Source organism: Phragmites australis, chromosome 7, assembly GCF_958298935.1.
Source record: "Phragmites australis chromosome 7, lpPhrAust1.1, whole genome shotgun sequence".
Classification (NCBI taxonomy): domain Eukaryota; kingdom Viridiplantae; phylum Streptophyta; class Magnoliopsida; order Poales; family Poaceae; genus Phragmites; species Phragmites australis.
In genome coordinates this window covers 21,472,394-21,498,129 of record NC_084927.1, presented here as the reverse complement: position 1 = coordinate 21,498,129, position 25,736 = coordinate 21,472,394, and the positions used below count along the sequence as shown (strand labels likewise).

General features: G+C 44.2%; 1 protein-coding gene across 1 annotated transcript; it reads right to left on the bottom strand.

The window, feature by feature from the left end:
- Positions 1–1,752: 1,752 nt before the first annotated feature.
- On the bottom strand, positions 1,753–23,348 carry LOC133924174 (protein transport protein SEC23 D-like). The gene is made up of 14 exons (XM_062369595.1): positions 22,938–23,348; positions 22,800–22,859; positions 22,149–22,202; positions 21,881–22,053; positions 21,578–21,764; positions 21,301–21,446; positions 21,075–21,229; positions 20,303–20,384; positions 20,095–20,210; positions 4,791–4,883; positions 4,313–4,436; positions 3,138–3,409; positions 2,337–2,548; positions 1,753–2,239 (listed from the first exon to the last, which is right to left on the bottom strand). The coding sequence occupies exons 1-14, from the start codon at positions 23,269–23,271 to the stop codon at positions 2,028–2,030; spliced, it is 2,220 nt and encodes a 739-aa protein (XP_062225579.1). The 5' UTR covers positions 23,272–23,348; the 3' UTR covers positions 1,753–2,027.
- Positions 23,349–25,736: the final 2,388 nt, after the last annotated feature.

Genomic DNA, 25,736 nt, shown 5'->3' with positions numbered 1-25,736 from the left:
TTTTCAATATCCCGATATTTTCAAATTTGTACCGTTTTTAACTTCCCTATTTTCGATTCTATTATTTTGGTTAGAGAGTTTCATCTTTTCATCCGCGATCCTCTGCTCTCTCACGGACGCTCTCGTACGTCGTCGCCCGCATCACACTCTCACTGTCTCACAGATATATATGGGCCGCCCGCTGCCGCGCGTGCACCCACCACGTACACCCCGCGCGCGACCGCGACGCGCGCCCGTCCGTCCGTGCCCATGGCGCCCCCACCGCTCCACCAGCGCCGCTACTTACCCCCCGCCGCGCCACGCCTCCGCCCGCTCCCCGCCCCACTGCTCCCCCTCCACCGCCCCTCGACCTCCTCACCGAGGCGCTCGGGGCCGAGAGCTTCGGCTCCGACGACGCCACCGCCATGGCGGACGTCGCCGGAGCGGACGATCGCGGCGCCCGGGCCCTGCCGCCGTCCAGGAGGCAGCAGCAGCGCCAGAACCTCGACAACGCCAGCAGCAGCAGCAGCGACGACCACCACCACCAGGACGTGGTCATGCTGCGGCGGACGAGGAGCGGAAGGGCGGGCGGCCGTGGCTGAGCCTCCGGGCGCACCGGGAGGGCGGCCGCCTCGTGCTGCGGGAGATGCTTCTGCCGTCGCAGGAGCTGCTGCAGCCCTGCAAGGAGGACGGCAGGTTCAAGCTCCTCATCCACCCGGAGGCCGGCGGCCGGTGCTGCGGCCGCACCGCAGGAACGGCAAGGGAAGGATAAGAGTGCTCTTGATCAGCTGACCAGATGATCTGCCGCCACTACATGCATGCACGGGCTTGTTCATCCATTGCGCATGCAGATCTCCCTGTTTAGTTATTGAGACCGCTCGAATTCTTGCTCTCCGTCCTGCAGCATTGTCCACAATCTTGCCTTCCGTCATCAATACATGGCCGGAACATTGAGGCAATATTCTTGTGCTGTCCGACGCGTTCAGCACTTCTACTGTTGCATGTTGTTTTGTACTCCGATCTGGGAAATGCTGCACAGCAGACCGCTCAATTACATCTGGAGATGACAGGAATCGCAAACAAACCGAGCAAGAGAAAGCTCTAGTTGCCAAAGGCGATTACTTCATTACTTGATCTCCTAAAACAACACAAAATCGACCCCCCCTGAAACAGCACAAACTTGCGCGTTAAATAAAGCTCACAAGAGCTCCACGATTAACGTCCAAGAAAGAAACTGTACGTGTGTAAGCTATATCTGGACGGTTGTTGGTAGCTCTGAAATTATGAACATCTGGGTAAAAGAAACAAATCTGTCAATATTAACATAGGTGGGCAAGTCTGCTGGACCGCTAGGGCAAGCTGCCTCTACGGCCATTTACCTCCTTACCTGGTGCAAGATCCTCAACAAAATGGATTAAGGCGGGCTTCGGAGTTTAAATTTTCCGCATGTGAAGCACAAGTTTTTTCCCTCTTCTTTTGTTCTATATACATGCAGCTGTATAGGCCTTATTTCTTCGGGCTTCATGCCCAAACTACGGTATTCAATTTATATTATTTTTAGCGTATGTAGTCACTAGTATACGAATCCAAATTGGTGTTCAGAATCAGGTGACGAACATGGTAACGGAGGTAGTGACAGGAACACAGTAATAAAAAGAAATAACGTCCTACAAAAATTCAGCACATTACAACGGCGAACGCTGAATGTCATCAAAATGTGTTCGGAGCAATGTACAAACATATAGCGAATATTTGAAATGCAATTCTCAAGTATACAATCCAACCACACTCAGGAATCAAAATGTACTGACGGTTCATATGACATTGTTGCGTGGCCTTGTTCATTTAGTCCAGAATTTACCTAGCTCTTCAGTAAAAACTGACAAACAGCATCCACGAACACATCATGGATGCGAAAATTTCTGCAAGGTAACAAGAAAAGCACTGCAACACTTTTCTGTGCATGCCAAGATGATAGGCTTCTGGCCCGGTTCATCACTCGCACACCATCACGGTTCAGGAAATCATAAGACAGATGAAATGGGGTCTCATATGCCATACTCTGCTACTTTGCTTCTAACCTCGTCAAGGAATGAACTGAAACCTGCGGAGCTTGCTAACAGGGAACCATCGAAGGTCTGATCCTCAATAAGGTATTTCTCGAATGTTGTAGTGTCATCGTGAGCTCCATGAATGAAAATGAGTTTGGGTGTTATATTCCTTTCCTGCTTTAATCTATCGATTGTTGATCTCAGTAGACCTGCAAACATCATTTCATTGTTACGGCTCGTATTGGTAGGATAATGACTTGGTGAGCAGACATGATGAGTGAAAGAAAAGGATGATGCTGGACTCACAGTCACGTGGAGGAGGAAAAGGGATTGCGCTACTTGCTGTAGGTGAGTAATACACCAGAATATCACTGTATGCATCAAGAAGAAATATTGGACTCTCATTGGTGAATACAGTACAACTTAGCGACCGATGCACTTCTGCTTCTACATCAGGGGAGGAGTATGAAATCAATGTAGGCCAAATAGCCTGCCGAAGCGAAGCTGGCTCCAGTGCACTGTAGAGAAAATAGTTGTAAATTATATTGAATAATCTAAGGTGAATTGAAATCAAGCTTAGATATTCCAATACTAACCACCACAAATTGGACTACCAAAAGTACGATTGAGATGAGAAGAAAAAAATTAGAAAGCTAGACAGTTCAATTTGAAATATTCAATTTTCTTGCAAATAAGTAGATCAGTCACGTATGATCCACAGAAATACTAATGTGCATACACTTTGGTTCGACTGCCACCCACAACATAATTCAAACTTCATCCATTCTGCTGTATCATATACAAGTTTACATACATTGCCTATACAATGTACCTCCACATTTACTATGAATTGTGTTTGCCACAACATAGCTATCCAAATCAAAATATGTAACACCATACTTTCATAGCTCATAAAATAGAACAAGAGATCTCAATTTTGAAATTTTTTGCAGCCCACAAGTGGTTGAGGTCATAAGTTCAAAAGCCTCATTCTTCTTAGAAACAATTACAAAGATAACTCAACAAACTTCATGAATTCATCATTTATACTAGCTAGTGACTTAGTTCTAACAATTCCATGGTATGAAGATTGAAGACACACACTACCTGAAGAGGCATTGCAAATATGTCCGATAATCTGGATGAATTCCTTCACTGTTGACTTGAAGCAGGGGGCTTAATAGAACAGCAAATACAAACCGTGACAGAGGCTGCAGTTGTGAGCAGTGTGAGAAATTAACATCAGTATCATAAATTCCAATACCACCTCCAGAGCTAACGTTCTTGTATGCCTTGTTGTACTGAGCAATGGCAATCACCAACCAGTCTTGGAGGAACAGCCTTGCTTCTAGCACATCACTTAAAGAAGCCAAAATAACCTGAAAAATGAACTTAGCTCAAATCTGAAACGGAATGATCTTGTGTGCAACTACACTTTCCCATTGTAGATATATATCATGTATCATGTTCTAAACAACTCAACATAAATTAGGTTTGGCAATCATAAACACCTTTCTCCTGTTTGTTTAATCACCAAGCTGGATTTTGTACTGGAAAGGGCGTATATAAAGTCTGAATGCCAATTGATATCAGGCAATCACCATAAGATACAATATGTCCCTTCAGGATTGTATTGGCAAATGTGCTGATTTAGTGAGAATTTAAACAAGATCGGATTACTTATCCTGAATTATGGATAACTTATATACTCTTTAGTCTTTACCATGGCAGTCACAATCAGACAATGCATTTTTGAAATATGTTAACTCAAAATATGCTGGATTCGGCCAAATTACACTGCACCACCTGATTACCGACTATTCTCGGTGGCAAAGTTTTACCACGGCAACAACAGTCATTGCTTTGACAAAACATCACTTGCTACTTAAAGAAGTGTGATCAACTTTCTAACCCTAGCATAGCCTAGGCTACTAGACTATTCAACAATGAATGTAAAGTCAATATTTTTTTTATCTGGTTTATTCATCCTGACTCTATGTGAAGCCCAAGCCTCGCAGAACATTCTTAGGATATAAAATAAGGGCCGGAGCCCCAAACTTAAACCTGGCCAACAAAGCCTGAAATTTTGAGCCAACCTGACAAGGTGAAGCTGGCCGCAGCTAACAGGTTGCTATAATATGAGAAGCAGGAGAGAGCATGTTTTCTAATAACTCCTTGATGTAATGTGCAGAATGCCCATTAATCAAAATTGCGTACTTACGCCAAAGAAGTTGTGCATCAAGCTTGTGCTGGATCAACAAAATATAGATAAAGGTTTGTACCTGGTGTACCATTATTGTCAAAACAACATCTGGATCAACAAAATCATAAAGGTCCCAGATATTTGCAGTTGTGTTGTACTGGATAGTCCGAACTCTCAGCCTCCTTTCCAATGAGTATTTAGATCTGGACAAGGTGTATTTATGTTACAAAATATATCATCACTCATATCTTTGTGTATAAAACTTCTGGAAAAACGTCACATGTTCAAGCTAACAAATAGAAAAGGCTTAACAAGCAAGTTGCAATCCAAACATCACAGAACCACAGCAAACTAACTTTGTCCACTGAAAGATGGACATCTCCCACATAAGAAAAATACAGCAGGATGTCAGATAAGCTTGAAAAGATTTCAGCATAATTAAATAGTATTGACACTGAAATGAGTAAAACCGTAAAATAAACATTGCAAAATACAAATAGTAAGGAAAGGCAGTAACACACTACTTGACTGATCGATCAGGCTGTAAACAAACGTACCTGCTACCAGAACTTGAAACATCTGATGTATCACCGTGGTGCACAAGCACTGTGTACTTGAATGCAATTTGAAGAATAGGAGGGCTTGACTTCCTACAGGTGCAACAAAATGACACTCTCGGAATTTTGAAGATACTAGTAAATTGTGCATTTACAGAACAAAATTAAACTGTTTAGCTGAAGATTTATTGTAATTTGGTGTGACAGTTGTAGTAGGCTAGTAGCCATATGGTTGCACACTTGCACAGCTAGCTGGTTACCTTTTTTACATTAACAATTAAATTTATAGTACATGCAATTAACCATTACAACATGTTTCTTCGATAATTTTGTCTCATTTTTAAAAGAAGTATATGCATATGCATAACCTCTTGTTAGGTTTCATCTCTAGCCTACCGTAACTTGCTTGGGATCAAAAGGTTTCGTTGTTGTTGTTGTATATGCACAGTATATTTACTTGGGGTCCTTGTATGAAATATCCTATTATGTTGCCTTTCTCATTGTATGAATATTTTTATAAATCCTAAATGTCATAATGACGCTGGAACATCAAATAAAAAGTTATATTCTTCTCATTTCCACTAATGAATATTGGAATTTCTAGTTTTTTTCTCTTTTCCTGAGATAATTTCTATGTTTCTCCTCTGACTATTGCGCTCCACGAATTCACCAATCGTTTTGAAATATTGTGTACAGAAAGGTATCTAAAAAAAATTGAATGATATGTGGGACATAGGGAGAAGTGTGGCACACCATTGGCGAGAAACCAAACATTTGCCATATAAGTCAATATTTTCCATTTTTATTGACTTTATCAGACCTAATACAAGACAGAATTCAACCTTCCTTGTTTCAAATATGGAAAAGGGTTATGCAGAACTTCATCATGGTTCATTATGGTGACAGCAAATTGGCTTATACTTTTCCATCCAGGCCAGGCACAACTAAACATGATATTTTGGCCTGAATTCAACTCATGGATTGCCTCAATAGAGGCTTGACATATGAAATTGTTACGGTCTTGCCGCAACGATCGTATAGGGTATGAGTGAGAAGTCGCCAGCCTGACCTTGGCTGGTTTCTTCCCCGTGGCGAGGTAGTCGACGAGAAGATCGTCAAGTGCAGCAAGGGACGCGATGCAGAGAAGGAGATGAGTAAATAGATAAGTATTTTTTTTCTGCCTTCAATCTGATGCAATGCCTAGTATATATAGAGATCTATAGTTTGTATCCTAATCCGACTAGAATTTGGTCTCTAAACCAACTCCTAAACGAACTTAAAACAAACTAGGACTCCTGTCTCTACCCTTTTCCATTGGTTCTACGGTTATATTTTATATCGTACATGACATCTCTCCCCTCCTTCGGAAAGAGCTCGTCCTCGAGCTGAAATTCTGGATATCTTTGCTTGAAATCAGAAACATCTTCTCACGTTGCGTTGGCGTCTGACAACCCAGCCCAACGGACGAGAACCTACCACTTGTCGCGAGCAAACCTGCTATGCACTACTGATGTTGGAGTCGGCACAACCCGACAACGGTAGATTAGGCGTTGCTTTAGGAGGTTGTCCACTGAATTTCTTGAGAACTCCCACATGGAAGATATCGTGTATTTTGGCTTTGGCCAGAAGTCGTAGACGATAAGCAATGTCGCCGATGCACTCCAACACTTGAAAAGGCCCGAAGAATCTTGGTGCCAACTTGCCCTTAACAGGTGAAGGTAAAGAAGCTATAGGGCGATGTAAAAGTTTCAGTCACACCCAATCTCTAACACCAAAACTGACCGCGGTATGCTTGGCATCATAATATAGTTTGGAATGTTCCTGAGCTTGTAAAAGTCGTTCACGCACATCACGCAAGAATTCATCACGCTCCAATAGAGACTGCTCAACAGCCGGAACACGAGCTTCTCCTTTCTCATATGCACGTAATGCTGGAGGATTACGACCATACACTACTTTGAATGGAGTATCACGAAGTGCCGAGTGATAGGCTGTATTGAAACAATATTCTGCCCAAGGAAGCCAATGTAGCCACTGTTTGGGGCGATCACCAGTTAAACAGCGAAGATACATGATGATTACCTTATTTGTGGCTTCCGATTGACCATCACTCTGAGGATGAAAAGCGGAGCTCATGTGTGGTCGGGTGCCAGACAGACGAAAGAGTTCGGTCCAGAAATTGCTGGTGAAAACAGTATCTCAATCACTGAAAATGGACATCGGTAATCCATGAAGCCACACAATTTCATCAAAGAAAGCCCGAGCAACTGAATTGGCAGTGTATGGATGTCCTAAAGGAATAAAATGGGCATATTTGGAGAGACGATCCACCACTCTTAAAATGACTGACTTATTATTGATGCGTGGCAAGCCCTCAATAAAGTCCATCGCAACATCACTCCATATTTGAGATGGTACGAGCAAAGGCTGAAGAAGACCAGCAGGATGGATGTGATCTGTTTTATTGCGCTGACAGATACAACACGAGCATACAAAATCTTGAACTAAAGCCTTATCACCCCAAATGTAAAAATCAGCATGTAGGCAGTGCAACGTGCGTTGAACACCCTCATGACATGTGTGTGCGGCTGCAATAAGACCAGAGACTTGGCGATGAAGAAGGTACATAAACCCGGCGACCTTTGATGATCAGACCATCACGTAATTCCCGGTCAGGACCTTTGGTGCCGGCTGTAATCTCCTTCTGCAATTTGCATACCCCAGAATTTGACGAATATTCGTGCCGCAGTTCGTCCCAAAGAGCGAGGAACGGAACAGATATTGCAGAAATTTGTGCAACCGGTAAGTCAACATCACGTCGAGAAAGGGCATCCGCCACGATATTGGTGTTGCCTGGTTTGTACTCAACAACGAAGTCAAAACTCATGAGCTTGCTAATCCACCGATGGTGAGGGATAGTCGACAATCGTTGATCGAGGAGATACTTTAAGGAAAAATTATCCGTTTGGACCACAAAGTGACGCCCCCAAAGGTAAGGTCGCCAATGCTTCACGGCCTGAGCAAGGGCAATCAGCTCACGCTCATACGCAGCTAAACCAGCATGGTGAGGTGCCATGGCACGACTGAAGAAGGCCACGGGTCCAGCACCTTGATGAAGTACGGCCCCCATGCCGGAACTTGAAGCGTCGCATTCAACCACGAAGACCCGACAAAAATCCGGCAACTGTAAAACTGGAGCTGTAGAGAGAGCCTTCTTGAGCATCAAGAAAGCCTGAGTTGTTGAAGACCATGCGAAACCTTCCTTCTTCAGTAATTTTGTTAATGGAGCCGCAATAGTGCCATAATCTTTGATGAAACGCTGATAGTACCCTGCGAGACCGAGGAATCCATGAATTGCTCGTACCGTATGAGGCTCCGGCCATTCTACAACAGCTTGGACCTTCTAACTATCCATGGCGACGCCGTCAGCTGATACAACATGACCAAGGTAAGATACCGAGGATACTCCAAAGGAACATTTGGAGCGCTTTAATACAAGGTGGTGTTGCCGAAGTATGTCCAACACGATGCAGACATGGCGGAGGTGATCGACCCAAGAAGAGCTGTAGATCAATATATCATCAAAAAAGACAAGAACAAAACGACATAAATATTGATGAAGGATATCGTTCATCAACGCTTGAAATGTGGCTGGCGCATTTGTTAATCCAAACGGCATCACAAGAAACTCATAGTGACCGTGATGAGTACGGAATGCCGTCTTCTCAATGTCAGCTTCATGCATGCGAACTTGATGATATCCAGAACGGAGGTCTAATTTGGTGAAGAAACGGGCGCCATGGAGCTCATCTAACAGTTCTTCCATTACCGGTATCGGGAACTTGTCTTTAATGGTTATAACATTGAGGGCACGATAATCGACGCAAAAGTGCCAAGACCCATCGTGCTTCTTGACGAGCAGTACCGGTGAGGAGAAGGCCGACGTGCTGAGGCGAATGAACCCGTATTGAAGCATCTCAGCACATTGACGTTCCAACTCATCCTTCTGAAGTTGGGGGTATCTCTACGGGCGAACGGCCACCGGTCGAGCACCAGTCTCTAAATGAATGCAATGGTCATGTGCGTGTGCCGGAGGCAAGCCTGTAGGTTCTGTAAAGAGATCGGCGAAGGAATCCAGAAGGCGATCCAAAAGCGTAGTGGCGCACTTAGCTGCACATATGGACATTCTTGGCCCCGGCAACCCTTGCCATGTAACAGAACGTCCATTTATGCGACAAGACAAGGTGAGCTTATTAAAATCCCATAGGATTGGACCCAAGGAACGCAACCACTGAGTCCCCAAAATGATGTCGTAGCCTGCCAGTGGTAAGGCATAGCAATCGAGCAAAAAAGTCTTGATTGATGAGTATGACCAGTCCCCGGCAAACGCCCGAACTGCATAGATGGTCACCATTAGCAACTGTGACCCTGAGTCCAGTGCGGACTAGGTGAAGACAAAGACCCAGACGTTCGGCGAAATCATCCTGGATGAAGTTATGGGACGACGCAGAGTCTACGAGTGCCAGCAGCTCTTGATTGCCAATCTGAATTTTTAGTCGTACTGTATCCGACCCGAAAATACCCGCCACTGCATAAAGGGAGATGTGAGGAACCTGCTGAAATTCGTCAGTGCTATCATCATAGTCATCGGCTGTGGAATCATCATACTCGATGTAGAAGAGGTGGGCACAACGGTGACCACGAACGAACTTCTCATCGCAATTAAAAAGAGACCTTGTCTTCGGCGTTCGGCCATCTCAGTTGGTGAAAGACGCCTGACTTCACGGGAGGGAAGGAAGTTAGAACTTCCACTGCTTGAGGCAGACCCTGTTGATTTCGACAGAGGAGGTCCAGATGTCTGCGCTGGAGACCCGCGTGAGAATTTTTTTTTAGCCTATTTAAAACTAATATTTTAATAACAGCACGTGGGGATCTAAAATTTCAGGAAGTAACCCCTTTTGTCACGCCAAAAGCTTTGACGTGACTCCCGACTTAGTCACGCCAAGCTCCCTGGCGTGACCGAGCTGCCACGCTAGCGGTCGCCCGGCGCCGTGCCATGCGGCGTGCCAACGTGGCAGACCTGTGTCGAGCCAAGGGGGTTGGCGCGACTCCAGTCACGCCACCCGCTTTGGCGTGACACAGCTGCATACAGGGGGGCGTCCTGGCCCTTCTTTCCCCACCGGCCCTTCTTCCTCTCCTCTGTTCAGAGCGAGCGTAGAGCCTCAGTGCCGCCGACGCCCCCTTCCGCGATTGTCCACCGATTTCGGACCCGATTTGAAGGGGATTTCGTGGGGACGTGTCCAAGGAAGGTAGTTCCTCTATTCCCTCCAAGTATTTCTGTTTTTTTTTTTTACATTGTTAGTTCTAAGGTAGTTAGGGTTTAGACTATGGTTTTGTTGATCTATGAAATTTGTACGTTTCGATCTAGATCGGAGTTCATATATCGTGCTATGTATGTATAGTAACGCATATGTATCGTGTAAAATTTGTTGCATGCAATTGTTTGAGCGTAGAAAATTGAAATACATATAGTTATACTTAATGTATATGAGCAATGCATGTTCTTGTATGTATACAAGTATTTTTGAATTGTTGTGATGAAATTGAATCATATTGAAATGCATAATGTACGTGAACCATTTTACGCTTGTAGGTAGTGGTGCGAAATTGAATGTTTAAGGTGTAGTGCATAGGATTTGATAGTGTTGATTCTAAAAGTGTTTGGTGCATGTTAAATTCGTAATGGATTTGTATTCGTGCAGCTGTACGGTATGACTTCCAATTTATGGCGTAAGCAAAAGTGGTCACATATCGGTAAGAAGTATCCCGATGTCAGTTGCAAATGTGCCCCCGTTCCCTCCGCCCTCCCCATCCCGACGTGTGACTGTGGTAAGCCTACCGTGGTTCTTCAGTCGCTACACGAAGATACTGTTGGTCGTGCTTACTACCTGTGTACGGACTATCGTGTGAGTGTATATTTGTTATGGGTTAGGGTAGAAGCATATGGCATTACTTTTGCTAACATGACGTTTTAATAATTTGCAGGAGTGGGAGATGTGCTACTTCTTCCAATGGATTGATGGGCTCGAGATGTATGACCTGAGGATTCTGAAGGTGAAACGGTTTAGTCAGTATCCAAAGCCATATGACAAGTTTGTTCGTTGGGTTCCTCCTCCACCAAATCCACCAAAACTGACGGATAAAGAGAAGTGGGAATTGAGGAATACACGTGTTGTGGATCCTCCGTTGTACAACTGTGGAAAGCAAAGCGTATTTTGTGAACCTTCTGAGGGATCCCCTTACTTTCACTGCGAATGGATGACGAAGGTAAAAACTGGACATGATTGCTTGTTTACAATTTGAATGAGGAAGAGTTATATGTCATGTAACATGTATCATGAATTTTAATGCAACGCCATAGTGTTACTTGTGGCTTTCGGGATCTATTGTACAATCCTAATGGTCAATGGATAGATGAGGAAAAGGATCGAGTGAAGGGGAAAATGGTGATAGAACCATATCCTCCAAGGAAGTGCCCTTGTGGTGTGAATGCTCAACACGCGATAGTACCCTCCGAACTTGGTGTGGGATACTACAGCGGGCATGTGGTTGGCAAGGATATGGTTAATTTTATGCGTATTATCTATATTTTCTGTTTCTATCGTATTGTTAATTGGTGTGCATATGATTTTTTTTAATAGAGTACGCGGAGATGTTCATGAGAGAAGTATCTTGATAAAGGTGTGGTGGATCATGAGATTGCATGACGGAGTAAGCGTTATCTGAAGGTACTATCAAGCTATCTGGAGCATCGTAAGAAGGAAACTCGTGATTTCTACCGTGCTTTGTATCCCCAACTCAAAAGGAGAACCATAGAGGGTCAAGATGCTGCAGCTACGACGGTGCAAATGGAGACAATGAAGGCTCTTGTTGCTAATTTGTCTGTGGTTATCCCGAACGATGATGATGACGAGGTGCTCTATGATGGGCCTGACGATTAGTACGAGGGGGCATATGGGTAGATGAATAAATTGTAAATTGTACTATGTGAACTATTTGTGAACGTAATGTGTAATCATCGTCGATTGTACTATATTTGGCATTGGCACACTCTAATTTCCATTCTAGTGAACCATTCATAGTTCACCTATTGTGAAGCATGGAATATTTGGTATTTCGATCTAATTGGAATACTTCAAGCGATCATATCTATTTTGTTATAAAAACAACTCAGACATCTGACCAACTATCTAACTAAACTACTTGCTTGTTATAAAATTCCTCAAGTAACTAAACTATCTAACTAAATAAACTGTAGTCACGTGACCAAATCTTGCAATCACGCCAGCTCGTTTCTGTTTCCAGCAGCCCCCCGGGATCGAGGTGGGGGGGAAGTTGGCCGACGTGACTAATAGTTGTGTCACGCCAACGTCCCTGTCGTGACTAATAGTTGTGTCACGTCAACGGCCCTAGCCTGACTAACATTGCCGTCGCGCCAGGCCGTCTCAATTTCCAGCAGCCCCCCGGGTTCGAGGTGGGGGGGGGGACATGGCCGGCTTGACTCCATGTTGAGTCACGCCATGTTCCTTGGCGTGACTAAAAGATTGACGTGACCACGTTGACAGTCACACATTTCTTCTTGGCGTGACAAATCGCACATACAGAAAGCAGTTCTCTAATTGTCACGGCTGCACAGAGCAGTGTTGCACGACTTCGCACCTCTGTGTCGAAACCATGGCACATATCCAACATTAAGTCTCGCAGGCTATTCGAAGATTAGAACAAAGTTACATAAGCCCAGTATATACATCCATCCATATATATGTTCTTCTATAGACCATCGATCCATGTGTTACATGGTCTGATAATATATCATCTTCCCCTTTTTTCCTTCATTAGTGATCAAATGCGCACAACTTAATTTGAACCTTAACATCATGCAGTCTAGGCAATAATCATTACATGACAATTCAACAGGCAGTCTAGGCAACGCAACAAAGAACCCATAGGTTGTTCAACACCACAAATGAACACCGACATTCGGCATAGTACATATTAGCCATACAAAAGCATCACATGCGTGAATTTGTTCAACATCACACATAACTCAACGAGACTAAAGAGTCGTCATTCACACCCCTGATGTGTATGGCTTCTTCTTCCTCCTTTTACGGTCCGGTTTGGTCGGAAGGACATTGCTACTCACAATGTCGGTCCTATCACGGCGACGCCGCGGCGGCTGTGAAGGCTGTGTCGCTGGAGGAGCGCCTACGAGCTGTGAGCTCCCCATCACATCGGGCCCGTATGATGGGTCGTCAACGTCTGAGCTGTATTCCTCGCTCTCGGAGGGTTCCTCGCGTGGAGCCTTGCCTTTCCCTCGTGTAGCCATGCCAACTGAAGTAGAGGCAAATCCTGACCTAGTGTGCGACGGCGTGCGCGCAACACTGCTACTGCGAGTGCAGGTCCGGGTACCGTAATGCTCCGACATCTACTGAGTCAAAGCAGCCGTGTGGCCGGTAGATGGCTAGAAAGAAGGACCACCTTGTGCTAGCTTCACATCTCTAACAAGGCCTAATTTTGTGGACATGTAGATCATAACACAAGCTTCAACTTTTGTATCATTCGGATCTTAAAAAAACATCTCTAACAAGGCCTAATCAAGTTCTGAACTTCGACAACGAAATCTGTCAACCATTAATTGCAGAAAAGTTCAGAACAGCGTAACTAGAACTACAACCAATGAAAAATTGCATTGTTCACACCATTGGAGAGCTTAATAAATTCTCTACAACCTTCTAGCATTCTGAAAAATTGGCTCGGCAACTAAGATGCCCAAAACAGAATAGATCCAACACTGACAGAAATTCGACAGAGGTACAACAGTCAGATTCAGACAGCAATATCTCCTAAACCACATGGCCAAAAAATCTGAAATTTCACTGATAGCTAGGTTTCGAAGTTAGCTACAACTTTCTAGTTGATCACTTCCACAGGAAAAATCATCTAGGTCGCCGAAACATCAAGAACACGCACACTCCTCAATCTGCCTCCGCGCAGAACACTCAGTTCGACCCCAAACCACAAATTCCCCTAACCAAAACCTCTCAAACCAAGATCTACCGGCCATAATCATCAACCAAAACATGAAGAACAGCAGGGGAATTGTTACCTTAGGACACCACAGCAAGAAAACCCCAAAATCCCTATCTCCAAACCTCCTCTTCCCCTTGCTTTCCTTGCTGCCCTTCCCTTCCCCTTCTTCTCTTTTTGGCCAAATCCCAGCAGCAGCAGCCACCTTCAGCAGGGCAGAGTAGGGAGCAAGGGCGCCACCAAGGGGAGGGAGAGGAGCGGCATAAGGGAGAAGGCAAGCTAGGACTACCAGGTGGAGGCAAAAAAAACAGATCGGGTGGAGGGTCTTTGGCTGGTTGGAGGAGGAAGAGAGAAGGAAAAGAAAAAAAAAAGGGCGCATGGGCCTAGGGGAAGGGGTTGGGCTGACCGGCCCAAGCCCAAGTTGGCTCAACCCACTTCCTGGTTAAAGCTTCTCTATTTTAAAAGAAATACACTGCTGCAATTTTCTTCAATTTCTTCTCTTTTCTTTCCCGGCGAGAGCGATTTAATACCCAAAAAACCGGAAACGACGACTTCCAATTTCTTTCCAAAATTTTAGGGCATTACATCAGCTATGAAGTTACACATGTGGTTGTGATCTTTATTTGAAGTTAATCTTTAATGTTGTTAATACTATCTTAACATGTCTTATGTCTTAAGAAAACTGTATTAAATCGATGCTTAATCAACTTGTGGTTTAAATAACTTGTCAAAACAAGTTTGCTTGCTGGGATTTATATCTCACCCTTGCATTACTCTTTCCAGGTATTTGATGCATGTCGTGAAGGGATGGGAATGTAGCAGCACGTTTTGCACTTCATGTCTATATTTTTTTTTATCATTGTGCTGTAATAATAAATAAAGTTTAGTCGAGTCGTACGTTTGAAGTTTAAAGTGTGTTGGTGAAGTTAAACTTAATATTTTCCTTTTGGTTCATGTTAGGATGTTAGGATGTTTTTATCCGTTATTGTGATATTCTGCATATCTTGTTTCTCTGTGTTAATGCTTCCGCGATGCTTATTTTTATAGAGGAATGCTGCTTTTTTTTATTTATTATGGCAAGTTGTAGGTTGCGTAGTTTATTAATATCCCGGGTTTTTTGGTGGCCCTGGGGTGTTACAGTTGGTATCAGAGCCTAGGCTTTAGATTCTAGATGAAATAAGGCTTAATTTGACACACTTGCACTTGTAGGATGGGTAAGGGGTTGCATATCTTTGCTCCTATCGTGTTATGTTTTGCTCTGTCTAGTGCTTATGCTTAATTACTTGAAATTGATGTTTGTGTTGTTTGTATGTTTTGTTGACTGTAGTTATGCCACCTAAGAGGCGTGCTCCGGCTACACCAGATGGTGATGGCCAGGCTGAGCTAGTAGCCGCGATGCGGGCAATGCAGGACGAGTTGAGAACGTTGAGGCAGGCTGCCTCTGCTGCTAGTGCCCCTACGGGAGCTGCTTCTGGTGCTGCTCCTATTACAGATGGTCCTGTCAGCAGTGTTTCTCTCATGCAGTGGGTTGGCATGAAGCTAGACAGTTTTGACGGCAGTGGTACTCCGGTTCATACTGCTGATTGGCTGTCGTATGTGGAGGACAAGATGGAGACTTTTGATGTGTTGGCTCACGATCGTGTTCGTTATGGGGTACAACTGCTGAAAGGTGAGGCTCAGATATGGTGGAAGGGTGTGCAGTCAGCTCGCACAGCGGCAGTTTGAGAGGAGGTTCTACCCGGTGACTTTCCTGAATAGGATGAAGATTGATCTGAATGCCTATGCGCAGAATAAGAAGTCAGTTGCAGAGTATGAAGTGGGCTTCAATCAGATTGTCCGCTTCATCCCACACATGGCGCATGACGAGGTAGAGAACGCAAAACACTTTTGTCAAGGTCTTAAGCATTCGATCCGCCAAGTGTTGGGTGCTTTTCCAGTGGTTGACTTCCGCACTACAGTGGAACAGGCTTTGGGTGTGGAGATGCAGCAGGTGTACACTGCTGACTTGCAGAAGTCTTCAGGTGGTGAGCAGTCTCGCGGTCAGAGCGATAGGAAGGGCCATTCTGGTGGCCCTGTTCACAAGAAGGGGAAGTTCCAGCGTCACCAGCCATACCGCGGCAAGTCTTCTCAGTCCAGTGCTTCAGGAGGGAGCGCACCTCAGTACCGGGCTGTTCCCAAGCCTGGCATGGGGCTGGTGTGCTCCGGTGTGGCGACGCGCACCGTCGTGTGGAGTGTCAGTGGACCGGCAGGTGTTCTATTTGTGGCATGGATCACAAGGACGTGGTCTGTAGGAAGAATCCTAATGGGAAGGTGAGTTGGGAGCCAGTGTCTTCTTCTTCAGCTTCACATTCTAGTAGCACCGTCCAGATGATGGCGGCGACCTCCTCTGCACAGCAACAACTTCCTGCGCCGCCCACTCTGCAGTGCTTGCCGGCGCCTTCCGCTCAACAGTACCTGCCCATGCCGGTCTACCCTCAGTACTTGATAGCGCCTCCGACTACACCGACTACTCCTTCGATGTCTCAGTCTGAGTTGTTTCGACCAACCTAGGCTACGGCTCCTTCGGCACCTCCAGTTCCAGGGGCATATGCTATGCCCTGTGTTGACGGCAGAGACCGTGGAGACGTGGTGACAGGTATTATTTCAGTTGATTCGTTTGATGCGCATGCTCTTTTCGATTCTGGCGCTAGTTTCTCGTTTGTCTCGGAGGGTTTTGTGATTCGTGCTAGTCTTTCTATGCAAAAGATTAGTCAGTCTATTGTTGTCAGCTCTGCTAGAGGTCTTATCTCCAGTTCTTCTATTTGCCCTGGTTGTGCTATTCATCTTGCTGATGAAGCCTTTGTTGCTAATCTGGTGGTAATTCCTTTGGAGCCTTTTGACGTTATTCTTGGTATGGATTGGCTTTCTCAGTATCGAGCTGTTATCTCCTGTTTCTGGTAGACAGTCTCTTTACAGGCATCATCGGGTCGAGAGGTGGTCTTTCAAGAGAGTGCGGTGAAGTACACTCTCTCTTTGTTGTGCCAGTTGTTTCCTGATCGTTGGACTCGGAAGTCTGGCGTTCTTTTGGCGATTGTCGCTGATCGCAAGGTTGCCTTGCACGTGGAGGATATCCCAGTGGTGTGTCGCTACTCCGATGTTTTTCCTGATGAACTTCCAGGTGTGCCCCCTGAGCGTGATTCGGTTTTTGAGATCAAGTTGGTTCCTGACACGTAGCCTATCTATAGAACTATGTATCGGATGGCTCCAGTGGAGCAGGTGGAGTTGAAGAAGCAGTTAGATGTTCTTGCTAAGGGATTCATCAGACCTAGTAAGTCACCTTGGGCTTTCCCGGTGTTGTTTGTGGAGAATGATGGTTCTAAGAGGCTATGTGTGGATTATCGTGCTCTTAATCAAGTGATCATCAAGAATAAGTATCCTCTGCCTCGTATTGATGCTCTCTTTGATCAGTTAAGAGGTGCTAAGGTATTTTCCAAGATTGATTTGAACTCTGGGTATCACCAGATAAGGATTAAGGAGGAGGATATTGAGAAGACTGCTTTTATCACGAGGTATGGGCATTATGAGTATGTTGTTATGTCTTTTGGACTAACGAATGCCCCTGCTATCTTTATGGAAGCGATGAATAAGATGTTGCATGAGTACTTGGATGACTTCATTGTCGTTTTCATCGATAATATTTTGATCTACTCCAAGTCCGATGAGGAGCATGAGCGTCATCTTAGTCTTATTTTGGATGCTCTCCGGAAGAATAAGTTATATGCAAAGTTGAAGAAATGTACTTTCTAGCTTTCTGAAGTGAGCTTTCTTGGCATGTGATTTATCAGCATGGTATTACTGTTGATCCTAAGAATGTTGCTTCAGTGGTGGAATGGCAAAGGCCAACCAGTGTGACGGAGATACGGAGCTTCCTTGGTCTTGCTGGTTATTACCGGCGTTTTGTGCAGGACTTCTCTAGTATTGCAAAGCCGATGACCAAGCTTACTGAGAAGGGTGTTCCTTTTATGTGGACTGATGATTGTGAGGCCAATTTCCGGACTCTGACGGATAAGTTGGTGAATGCGCCTATTCTAGTTTTGCCTGAGAGCAGCAAGCGCTTCACAGCGTATACGGATGCTTCCCGTATTGGTCTTGGTTGTGTGCTGATGCAGGATGGCAAAGTAATTGCTTATGCTTCCCGGCAGTTGAAGAATCATGAGAGGAACTATCCTACCCATGATCTAGAGTTGGCTGCAGTGCTGTTTGCTTTGAAGTCTTGGAGGCATATCTCTATGGTGAGTCTTGTGATATCTTTACTGATCACAAAAGTCTCAAATATATCTTTACTCAGAAGGAGCTGAATTTGAAGCAGCGTAGATGGCTTGAGTTGATAAAGGATTATGATCTGACGATCCAGTATCACCCTGAGAAGGCTAATGTGGTGGCAGATGCCCTAAGCAGGACGGGTGTTCCTAAGACAGTGATGCCTTTGGTTGCAGAATTGGATCGTATGGGTATTTCCTTTTGCTATGCAAGCACTGCAAGAGAGGAGACCCAGTTGATAATTCAGTCACCCATACTCGAGAGAGTGCGTGAGGCACAGCAACATGACCGCTTGATTCAGGAGGTTCGCAAAAGGATTGTAGATGGCAGACCTCGGGAGTTCAGTATCGATGAGCATGATGTAGTCCGTTTCAGAGGACGTCTTTGTGTGCCACAGAAGTCAGATGTGAAAATGGACATCTTGAGAGAGGCTCATCGGACTCCATATACAATTCATCCTGGTGAGACTAAGATGTACAGAGATCTGAAGCGGAGCTTCTGGTGGAAAAGGATAAAGGTTGATATTGCCGAGTATGTGGCAGCTTGTGGTGTATGTCAACAGGTAAAGGCCGAGCATAAGAGGCCTGCGGGGTTGCTTCAGTCTTTAGAGGTTCCTGAGTGGAAATGGGAGCATATCACTATAGACTTTGTGGTTGATTTACCCCGATCGCCTCGTGGTAGGGATGCCATATGGGTTGTTGTGGACAGGCTCACTAAGTCCACGCATTTCATTCCTATGAAGACGATGAGTTCAGCTCAGGATTTAGTTCCCTTGTATATCAAGGAAGTGGTGAGGTTGCATGGTGTGTCTAAGTCGATTGTATCAGATCGAAACACCAAGTTTGTATCGAAGTTTTGGCAAAGCCTTCAGAGTGCTATGGGCACTAAGCTTTCTTTGAGTACCGCTTTCCATCCTCAGACAGAGGGGCAGTCCGAGCGGACCATTCAGACCTTGGAGGATATGCTACGTGCTTGTGTCCTTTCTTGGAAGGGCAATTGGGAGGATCACCTTGCTTTGATGGAGTTTGCCTATAATAACAGTTATCATGCTAGCATTAAGATGGCTCCATATGAGGCTTTGTATGGCAGGAAGTGTGTTTCTCCCCTGTGTTGGGATTCGTCTGGTGAGAGGGTTGTGCTTTGTCCTGAGATCGTTCAGCAGACTACCGAGAAAGTGCGGGAGATACGGCAGAATATGTTGGCCGCTCAGAGCCGACAGAAGAGTTATGCAGATGTGAGGAGACATGAGCTGGAGTTTGTGGTAGGTGGTCAGATTCTCCTCAGAGTATCGCCCACAAAGAGTGTTGTTCGGTTTGGCACTACAGGGAAGCTTAGCCCGAGGTACATTAGACCTTTTGTCATCACAGCTCGAGTTGGTAGTTTGGCTTACCGTCTACAGTTACCAGATTCTATGAGTGGTGTGCATAATGTCTTCCATGTATCCATGTTGAGGAAGTATCTACTGGATCCAGAGCATAAAATTGATCTTGAGCCTATCAGAGTACAGCATGACTTGTCTGTTGAGTGTCACCCAATGCGTATCTTGGACATGTCAGAACGAGTCATGAGGAAGAGGATGATCAAATATGTGAAGGTTTTATGGACTAATCAGTCAGAACGTGAAGCTACTTGGGAACTCGAGGAGCAAATGCGTAAGAGGTATCCAGCGCTCTTCGAAGAAGGTCAGTTTTAAGTTTTGGTTTAAGTTGTTATGTTTCTTTTCCGTAGCGGTCGTAGTATAGCTGAATTCGGGGACGAATTCTTTAAAGGAGGGGAGGATGTAATGCCCTAAAATTTTGGAAAGAAATTGGAAGTCGTCGTTTCCGGTTTTGTGTGCTTCTAGTTGAATAAACCATATGATAAATAACCTATGTAAAGCATATAATCTGGGAAAGGCTGGAAAATAGAATGTTACCTGGAAAATTGAGAATCATTTTCAAACTCGAAGTCGTAACTGTATGTAGCAAAAGAATCACAACAATTTATGTGCTGAACATGCATGTACTGAGGATCTGGGAAGAAATGGCCATACTGTTGAACAAAAATAAAACAAAATAAACATATCAACAGGAAAATATAAAGAAGCTGATGTAAGTAATTCACATATTCCTCAGAGTATTTACAGAATTGGCAATCTTGAACTGTGATGATGTCCTCAATCGCATCACGCATCCAAAAGCGTATGGACGGCTCAACATTTTGTATCTGCAAGAAAAAAGATGAAAATCAGACTACTGCAGTACTGCTTTATAGCTACTTCCTCCTTTTCATGATAGCATTTTGTAAGACACCATTTTTCTCTTCATTTTGTTTCAAAACATAAGGTCCTACAAGAATCAAGGGTTCCCCTCCGTGGTAGCATCGAATGATTAATTCCACATTTTTAATGGGGATGGGCATGTCAGCCTTTACTTGTATCACTTCGGTTTCACCATTCCTCAATCAAAAGTGGAATGGGACCTTATATTATGAGATGGACCAGTGCACAAGAAAAACATGCAGAATATATTCTGAATTTTATACATATATACATGTAGGGTCTTATTTCCCTGTACCAAGTATCTATCTTATACCCCAAAACCTGCAGTTTATAGAGTGGACATCTGGGTAGTGCACAACCAACACTGAAATTTTCATTGAATTTTGTGGGTTTAAGCAAATCCAACACAATCCAGTACTAAAACAATGATACTGCGGTATGCAAGTTTTTGACAATCTATTATTAGGACCAAATGTCCACTATAGAATATAGGAAGAATATCCTGAAATTAAGTATCCAATAAATCTGATTGTCCTACGCAGAGGAAACAATAAGTCACCTAAAAATATTTTACTTGAAGTGATAAGCTGACTGCTGAATAAATAGGGATACACAAAGACAGTGACTGAACTTACATATCTTGTGGGAGTGTTGATTCATCTGTACTTGAATACAGAAACAATGATCCGCCACTCTCAACACTCAGAACTTTCAGGGAAGTAAAATCAGTGTATTCATTTGTAATTGCAAAAAGGTCCACGCACACACCTGCTTGAACAGCACTAGTAGCCTGTGATATGCCAATCAGATATATTCTAAAATATTCTCATAATATGTTGACTAATCTTTGTGCAAACCTACCAGATTTTTGTAGAAACTTGTCTGCTCTTGAAGCAATATAGCATCAGCATCCCCCACTTTACTAGCATTGTGGTCCTCAAAGCTTGTTGTATCTAGTTGCCCAGCCCCATAATTCGGTGGACCAGATAAAAACGCAAATATCCTAGCTGTTTTTGAAATTATCAGAACAATGAAAGAAAGTGAGGTCAAGTACCACAGACCCACACAGTAATAGCCTTCAAGCAGTAGTCTTGAAATAAAACAACAAAACATTAGTGTGATCAAGGCATTAACATACCAAGCTCGAATGCATTTCCATATTCCAAACTTAGGTAGTTGACAAGAACATCCAGTGCTACGCCAAAGCCACGGGCATGATGCAATACATGATCCTGTCCTTCTGATGTGTTTGCTGCTACTTCCCAGGAACACATCGGTTTAATTGTTTCAAGTGCTTCAGCAATGCGATCTTTGCAACTATCAATCTGTTAAGATGTAACTTGCCATTAGCACATACAAGAGAGATGAATATTCTGGGAACACAAGCCAGAGCCAAATACAAATAAGGGAAAAACTGTAATTGACAGCGCAGTATACATACAGGAGCCAAAAATGAACAAAGCGGCATGACATCTTCAAGGCCAACATGTAAGGCACCATCAGAATCAGGAGGGATAAAAACATTCTTCACAATAGGTATCGGACCTTGAACATCATATAATCCTATCTTGCTGCTAAATGTCAAAAGTCCAAATAACGATCCTGGCGCAAGAGCTGCATGGGATCAAAGGATCAGTGTACATATAGCTGTATGAAGTATTATGATTTCAATAAAAGATTTGCTCCGAAGTCTTAAGATTGAACCTCACCTTCAAGAGCTGCTAGAAGAGCACTTTTGACTAGCTCCAAAAACTCCTCTGAAGCTAAAATGCAATATGACAAATCATCAGAAACAGGAGTGCTTTACAAAAAAATGAGAGACGAAAGGTCTGGAGGAAAAACTCACAGCGGATGTACTCCTGAATACATACTTATGGAAATCTTAAAGACTCATTTGACAGATAAAATAATTGCAACTTAAGCTATCTTTGCTAAACAAATTCAGGCTAAACAATGGAATGACTACAGATGCCAATAATCAGGCACCATGTTAATAGAAACCAAACGGGAATTCTGGAACCGATATTCACCATAATGCTGAATGCTGTTTTCCATTTACAATTGAAGGAAGCAACCACACCCACAAGTGCCGTAAACAGGAAGCCATGACAATATCAAATCAATCACTCGTTGTACAAACTCAAGGCATGAACACAGTAGGTGTAACTGGGTGTGTAACCTATGACATCCCTCTTCAGGCACTCAATCTATTCATACTTGGACCAAATTTAGCATGCTTAAAGCATTAGCAGTTCATTACCAATTTTTCTGTAGGCACAAAGTTGTGTGTACCGATCACTAAAATGTTCTGCTAGAGCCAAACATGTACAACTTAACGCGAAGGGACGGTTAGATCTTACAGGACAAGTCGATCACCGACACGTACACCGGCGCCGCCGCCGCCGCCTCGCCCTCCTCCCCTGCAAAAGTCCACCACCACGTCATCGCACCGCACCGTGACCGCATTGCATCGGATCGGAACGGTGAGAGACCCGTACCTGGGAGGAGTAGGTCGACGAATGCGGAGCGCATCTCGGGCGGGTCGTGGACGCCGTCGCGGGCGTACCGCGCGGTGGCGTCGGCGGTTAGGTCGTTCTCGGCGGAGCAGACGGCGCATGTCCACGACCAGCGGTTGAGCGGGCAGAGGATGCTGAAGTAGGCGAAGCAGGACTCGCAGCGCGGGAGGAGGTGGCCCTCGTCGCCGGTGGCCGGCGGGGAGCCGCGCTCGTCGGCGGCGGAGAAGGGCGTGACAGCGACGCCCCACGGCATGCCGCAGGAGCCGTGGAGCGCCGGCTCGGAGGGGAAGCAGGCGAGGCTCGCGCGCACCGCCATTGCCGCCGCGCGGGTCTGGGGCTTGGATCTGGCGGTGTGACGGCACGAGAGATCTCAGGCAGCTGTCTAGTGTAGCCTGCTGGGTGCCTGAGCCGTGGGCTTTTGTGTTGGATTGGTAATAAAATACCACAGGCTATGGTAACTGATCAGGAGCGTCAATTCTTATCCTGACGGCTGCAATGAACCAAAAGGCGTGGTACCGGATGGCATCCTGGTGTTTATCCTAGAAGATCAACTTCTACCTGAAGGGACCTCTAATAATAACACGGGCGCCTGTTCCAACTTTGAAGTTTGAACTCAGGAAACCATCCATTTTTGAACTCCAACCAAGTTAGGGCTTTGTACTCAAACAAATTATACACTTTGGGCATATAATTATCACTTTTTAACCCTGGATTTTGTAACAAGATTAACCCCAGATTTCCATCTTTTATCTCGAGTTAGTGGAGATTTGAACACATGGTTATGATTATCGGCTTTAAACTCGAAAAAAATCGACTTTGAGAACAAACAGGTTAGGACTATGAACAGGTAATGAAGAGCTTTTAGCTCAAAATTTCAACTTAAAACAAAAAGTTGCTTGAATTTACGTCCTTTTTTCCAACTAGCATTTCGGGGTACAAAGGCAACAATTCATCATTCGTGGTAATAGAGGAGGGCTCAAGGGAGAGCATCAGGGAGAAGTAATATTTGTGGGTGGATGAATCTAAGAGGTTGTTTGGTTGGGTCATTTTGCCTTGTAAACGGTTCATAGTGGTATCCAATATTGTTGCTTCCTATTTGGTTAGGTTGGGCTATAATCAATTCATAGCGTGATCCGATACCTAGCTATGGAAGGCCGATACTGCCCACTACCCAGTGTAAACGGATCACGTTACCATCAGTGATGATCCCTTAGCCTTTTCCCTTCGCAAGCTTGGATAGAAACGATCCCCATCGCCGCATGAGCTTCACCGCAGGCGACCTGCTACCTCCACTGAATCCACATTGGTGAGGAACACCCCCGCCTCTCTCTCTCTCTCTCTCTCTCTCTCTCTCTCTCTCTCTCTCTCTCTCTCTCTCTCTCTCTCTCTCTCTGTGCACCCAGTACTTCTTCTCTCAACCCTAACCCTAGCTTTGATCTAGATCATGAAGGGATCTATCAAATTAAGGCAGAGGAGGATTGGATATGCAAGTTGTGTGTGTTCTTCCTTCTCTCAACACTTTTATGTTTTTGTTCTTCCCTATAGCAATAGGTCGATTTGGTAGTAGAGTGTTTAGTTTGTGTCTGGTTCATATGAAACATGTGCAATAGATTCAGGAACACATAGTCGAATTCATCTCATCTATAATACTTCCTTTTCTTTTCTTTTTTGCAGAATTTTTGGGAGTTAGGAATAATTATACTTATGTGAGGAGGGATTCTTTTAAGGAATTCTTGCTGGATGGCAACCTTTGCGAGAGAAGCTTAGGAACAAGAAGACCACATCGATCAGATCAGGGAAGACGAGGATTGGATCTACAAGATGTGTGTTCTTTCTTCTCCTCTTCAATACTTCCACAGTTGCTTGATTTATATATCTGTATGTAATACTTGGAGGCAACAATTCCTATATATATTATCATTATAAAAAGAGTGAACTTGCACTAGTGATTGTGCACTTAGAACACTGAAAATGTGTTCAAACCTTGTGTAGCATGCCTCTACTTTTGTTGTGGCTCTATCCATGCTACTGTTTTTTGGCTTAACACAAGCATAATTATTGCTTTTTGGCAATCATGTACTTCATGTATTATAAAGTTTATGCTAAAGTATTTTTTACAACATTATGACTCGTTTTTCATTAAATACAAGAACACAAAGGAGAAATTTGACCCTCATGATGACTATTGGCATGCTTATTTATTAGGGTATTATTTGCACTAGCGTATAAGTGGAAGTGTTGGGAAATAGAAAGGAGGATTAAAAAAAATAGAGACTTAGAAGCGAGCGTTTGTACCAACTCAGTCATGATAGCCACACATGTATTAGTTAGCTTCGCATGGATATGAAAACTTTCTATATTTTATGTGAGATACTTAGAGACATTGGTGGGTTGAAGGGCACATAGAATATGACCCTAGAGGAGATAGTGGCTCAATATACATTGTCTCATCATTTGAAGAATCAAATATTAGAAAAGTTTTTCTTCTAAAGTGGTAAGACAATTAGTAGAAAGTTCAACTCATGTACTATATATGTTCTAAAGTTGCACCATTTGCTGCTTAAGACCCTAAAGCCTATACTGGACTATCTGCAGTTCCACACATTGAGTCTAGGGTAAGGCATTTTAGGACAAGTATGGTGCATTGGATTATATGCTAGATCAAAGTGGCTTCTCCTGGGATGAGAATATGAAGATGCTTTAGTGTGAGAGGCTACAATATGATACACATTGTAAGGTAAATTTGTTATGTTCTTTTGTGAAAATTAGATGTCTTATAAT

Bases quoted from the DNA above. Each gene is read 5' to 3' on its own strand.
- LOC133924174 (XM_062369595.1), bottom strand. From the start codon at position 23,271: ATGGCGGTGCGCGCGAGCCTCGCCTGCTTCCCCTCCGAGCCGGCGCTC. The intron at 20,385-21,074 runs GTAAGTTCAGTC...TTTTTCTTGCAG, and splicing joins TCAACACTCCCACAAGATAT to ATACAAAATGTTGAGCCGTC. The intron at 4,437-4,790 runs GTACGTTTGTTT...CACCTTGTCCAG, and splicing joins GTTTCAAGTTCTGGTAGCAG to ATCTAAATACTCATTGGAAA.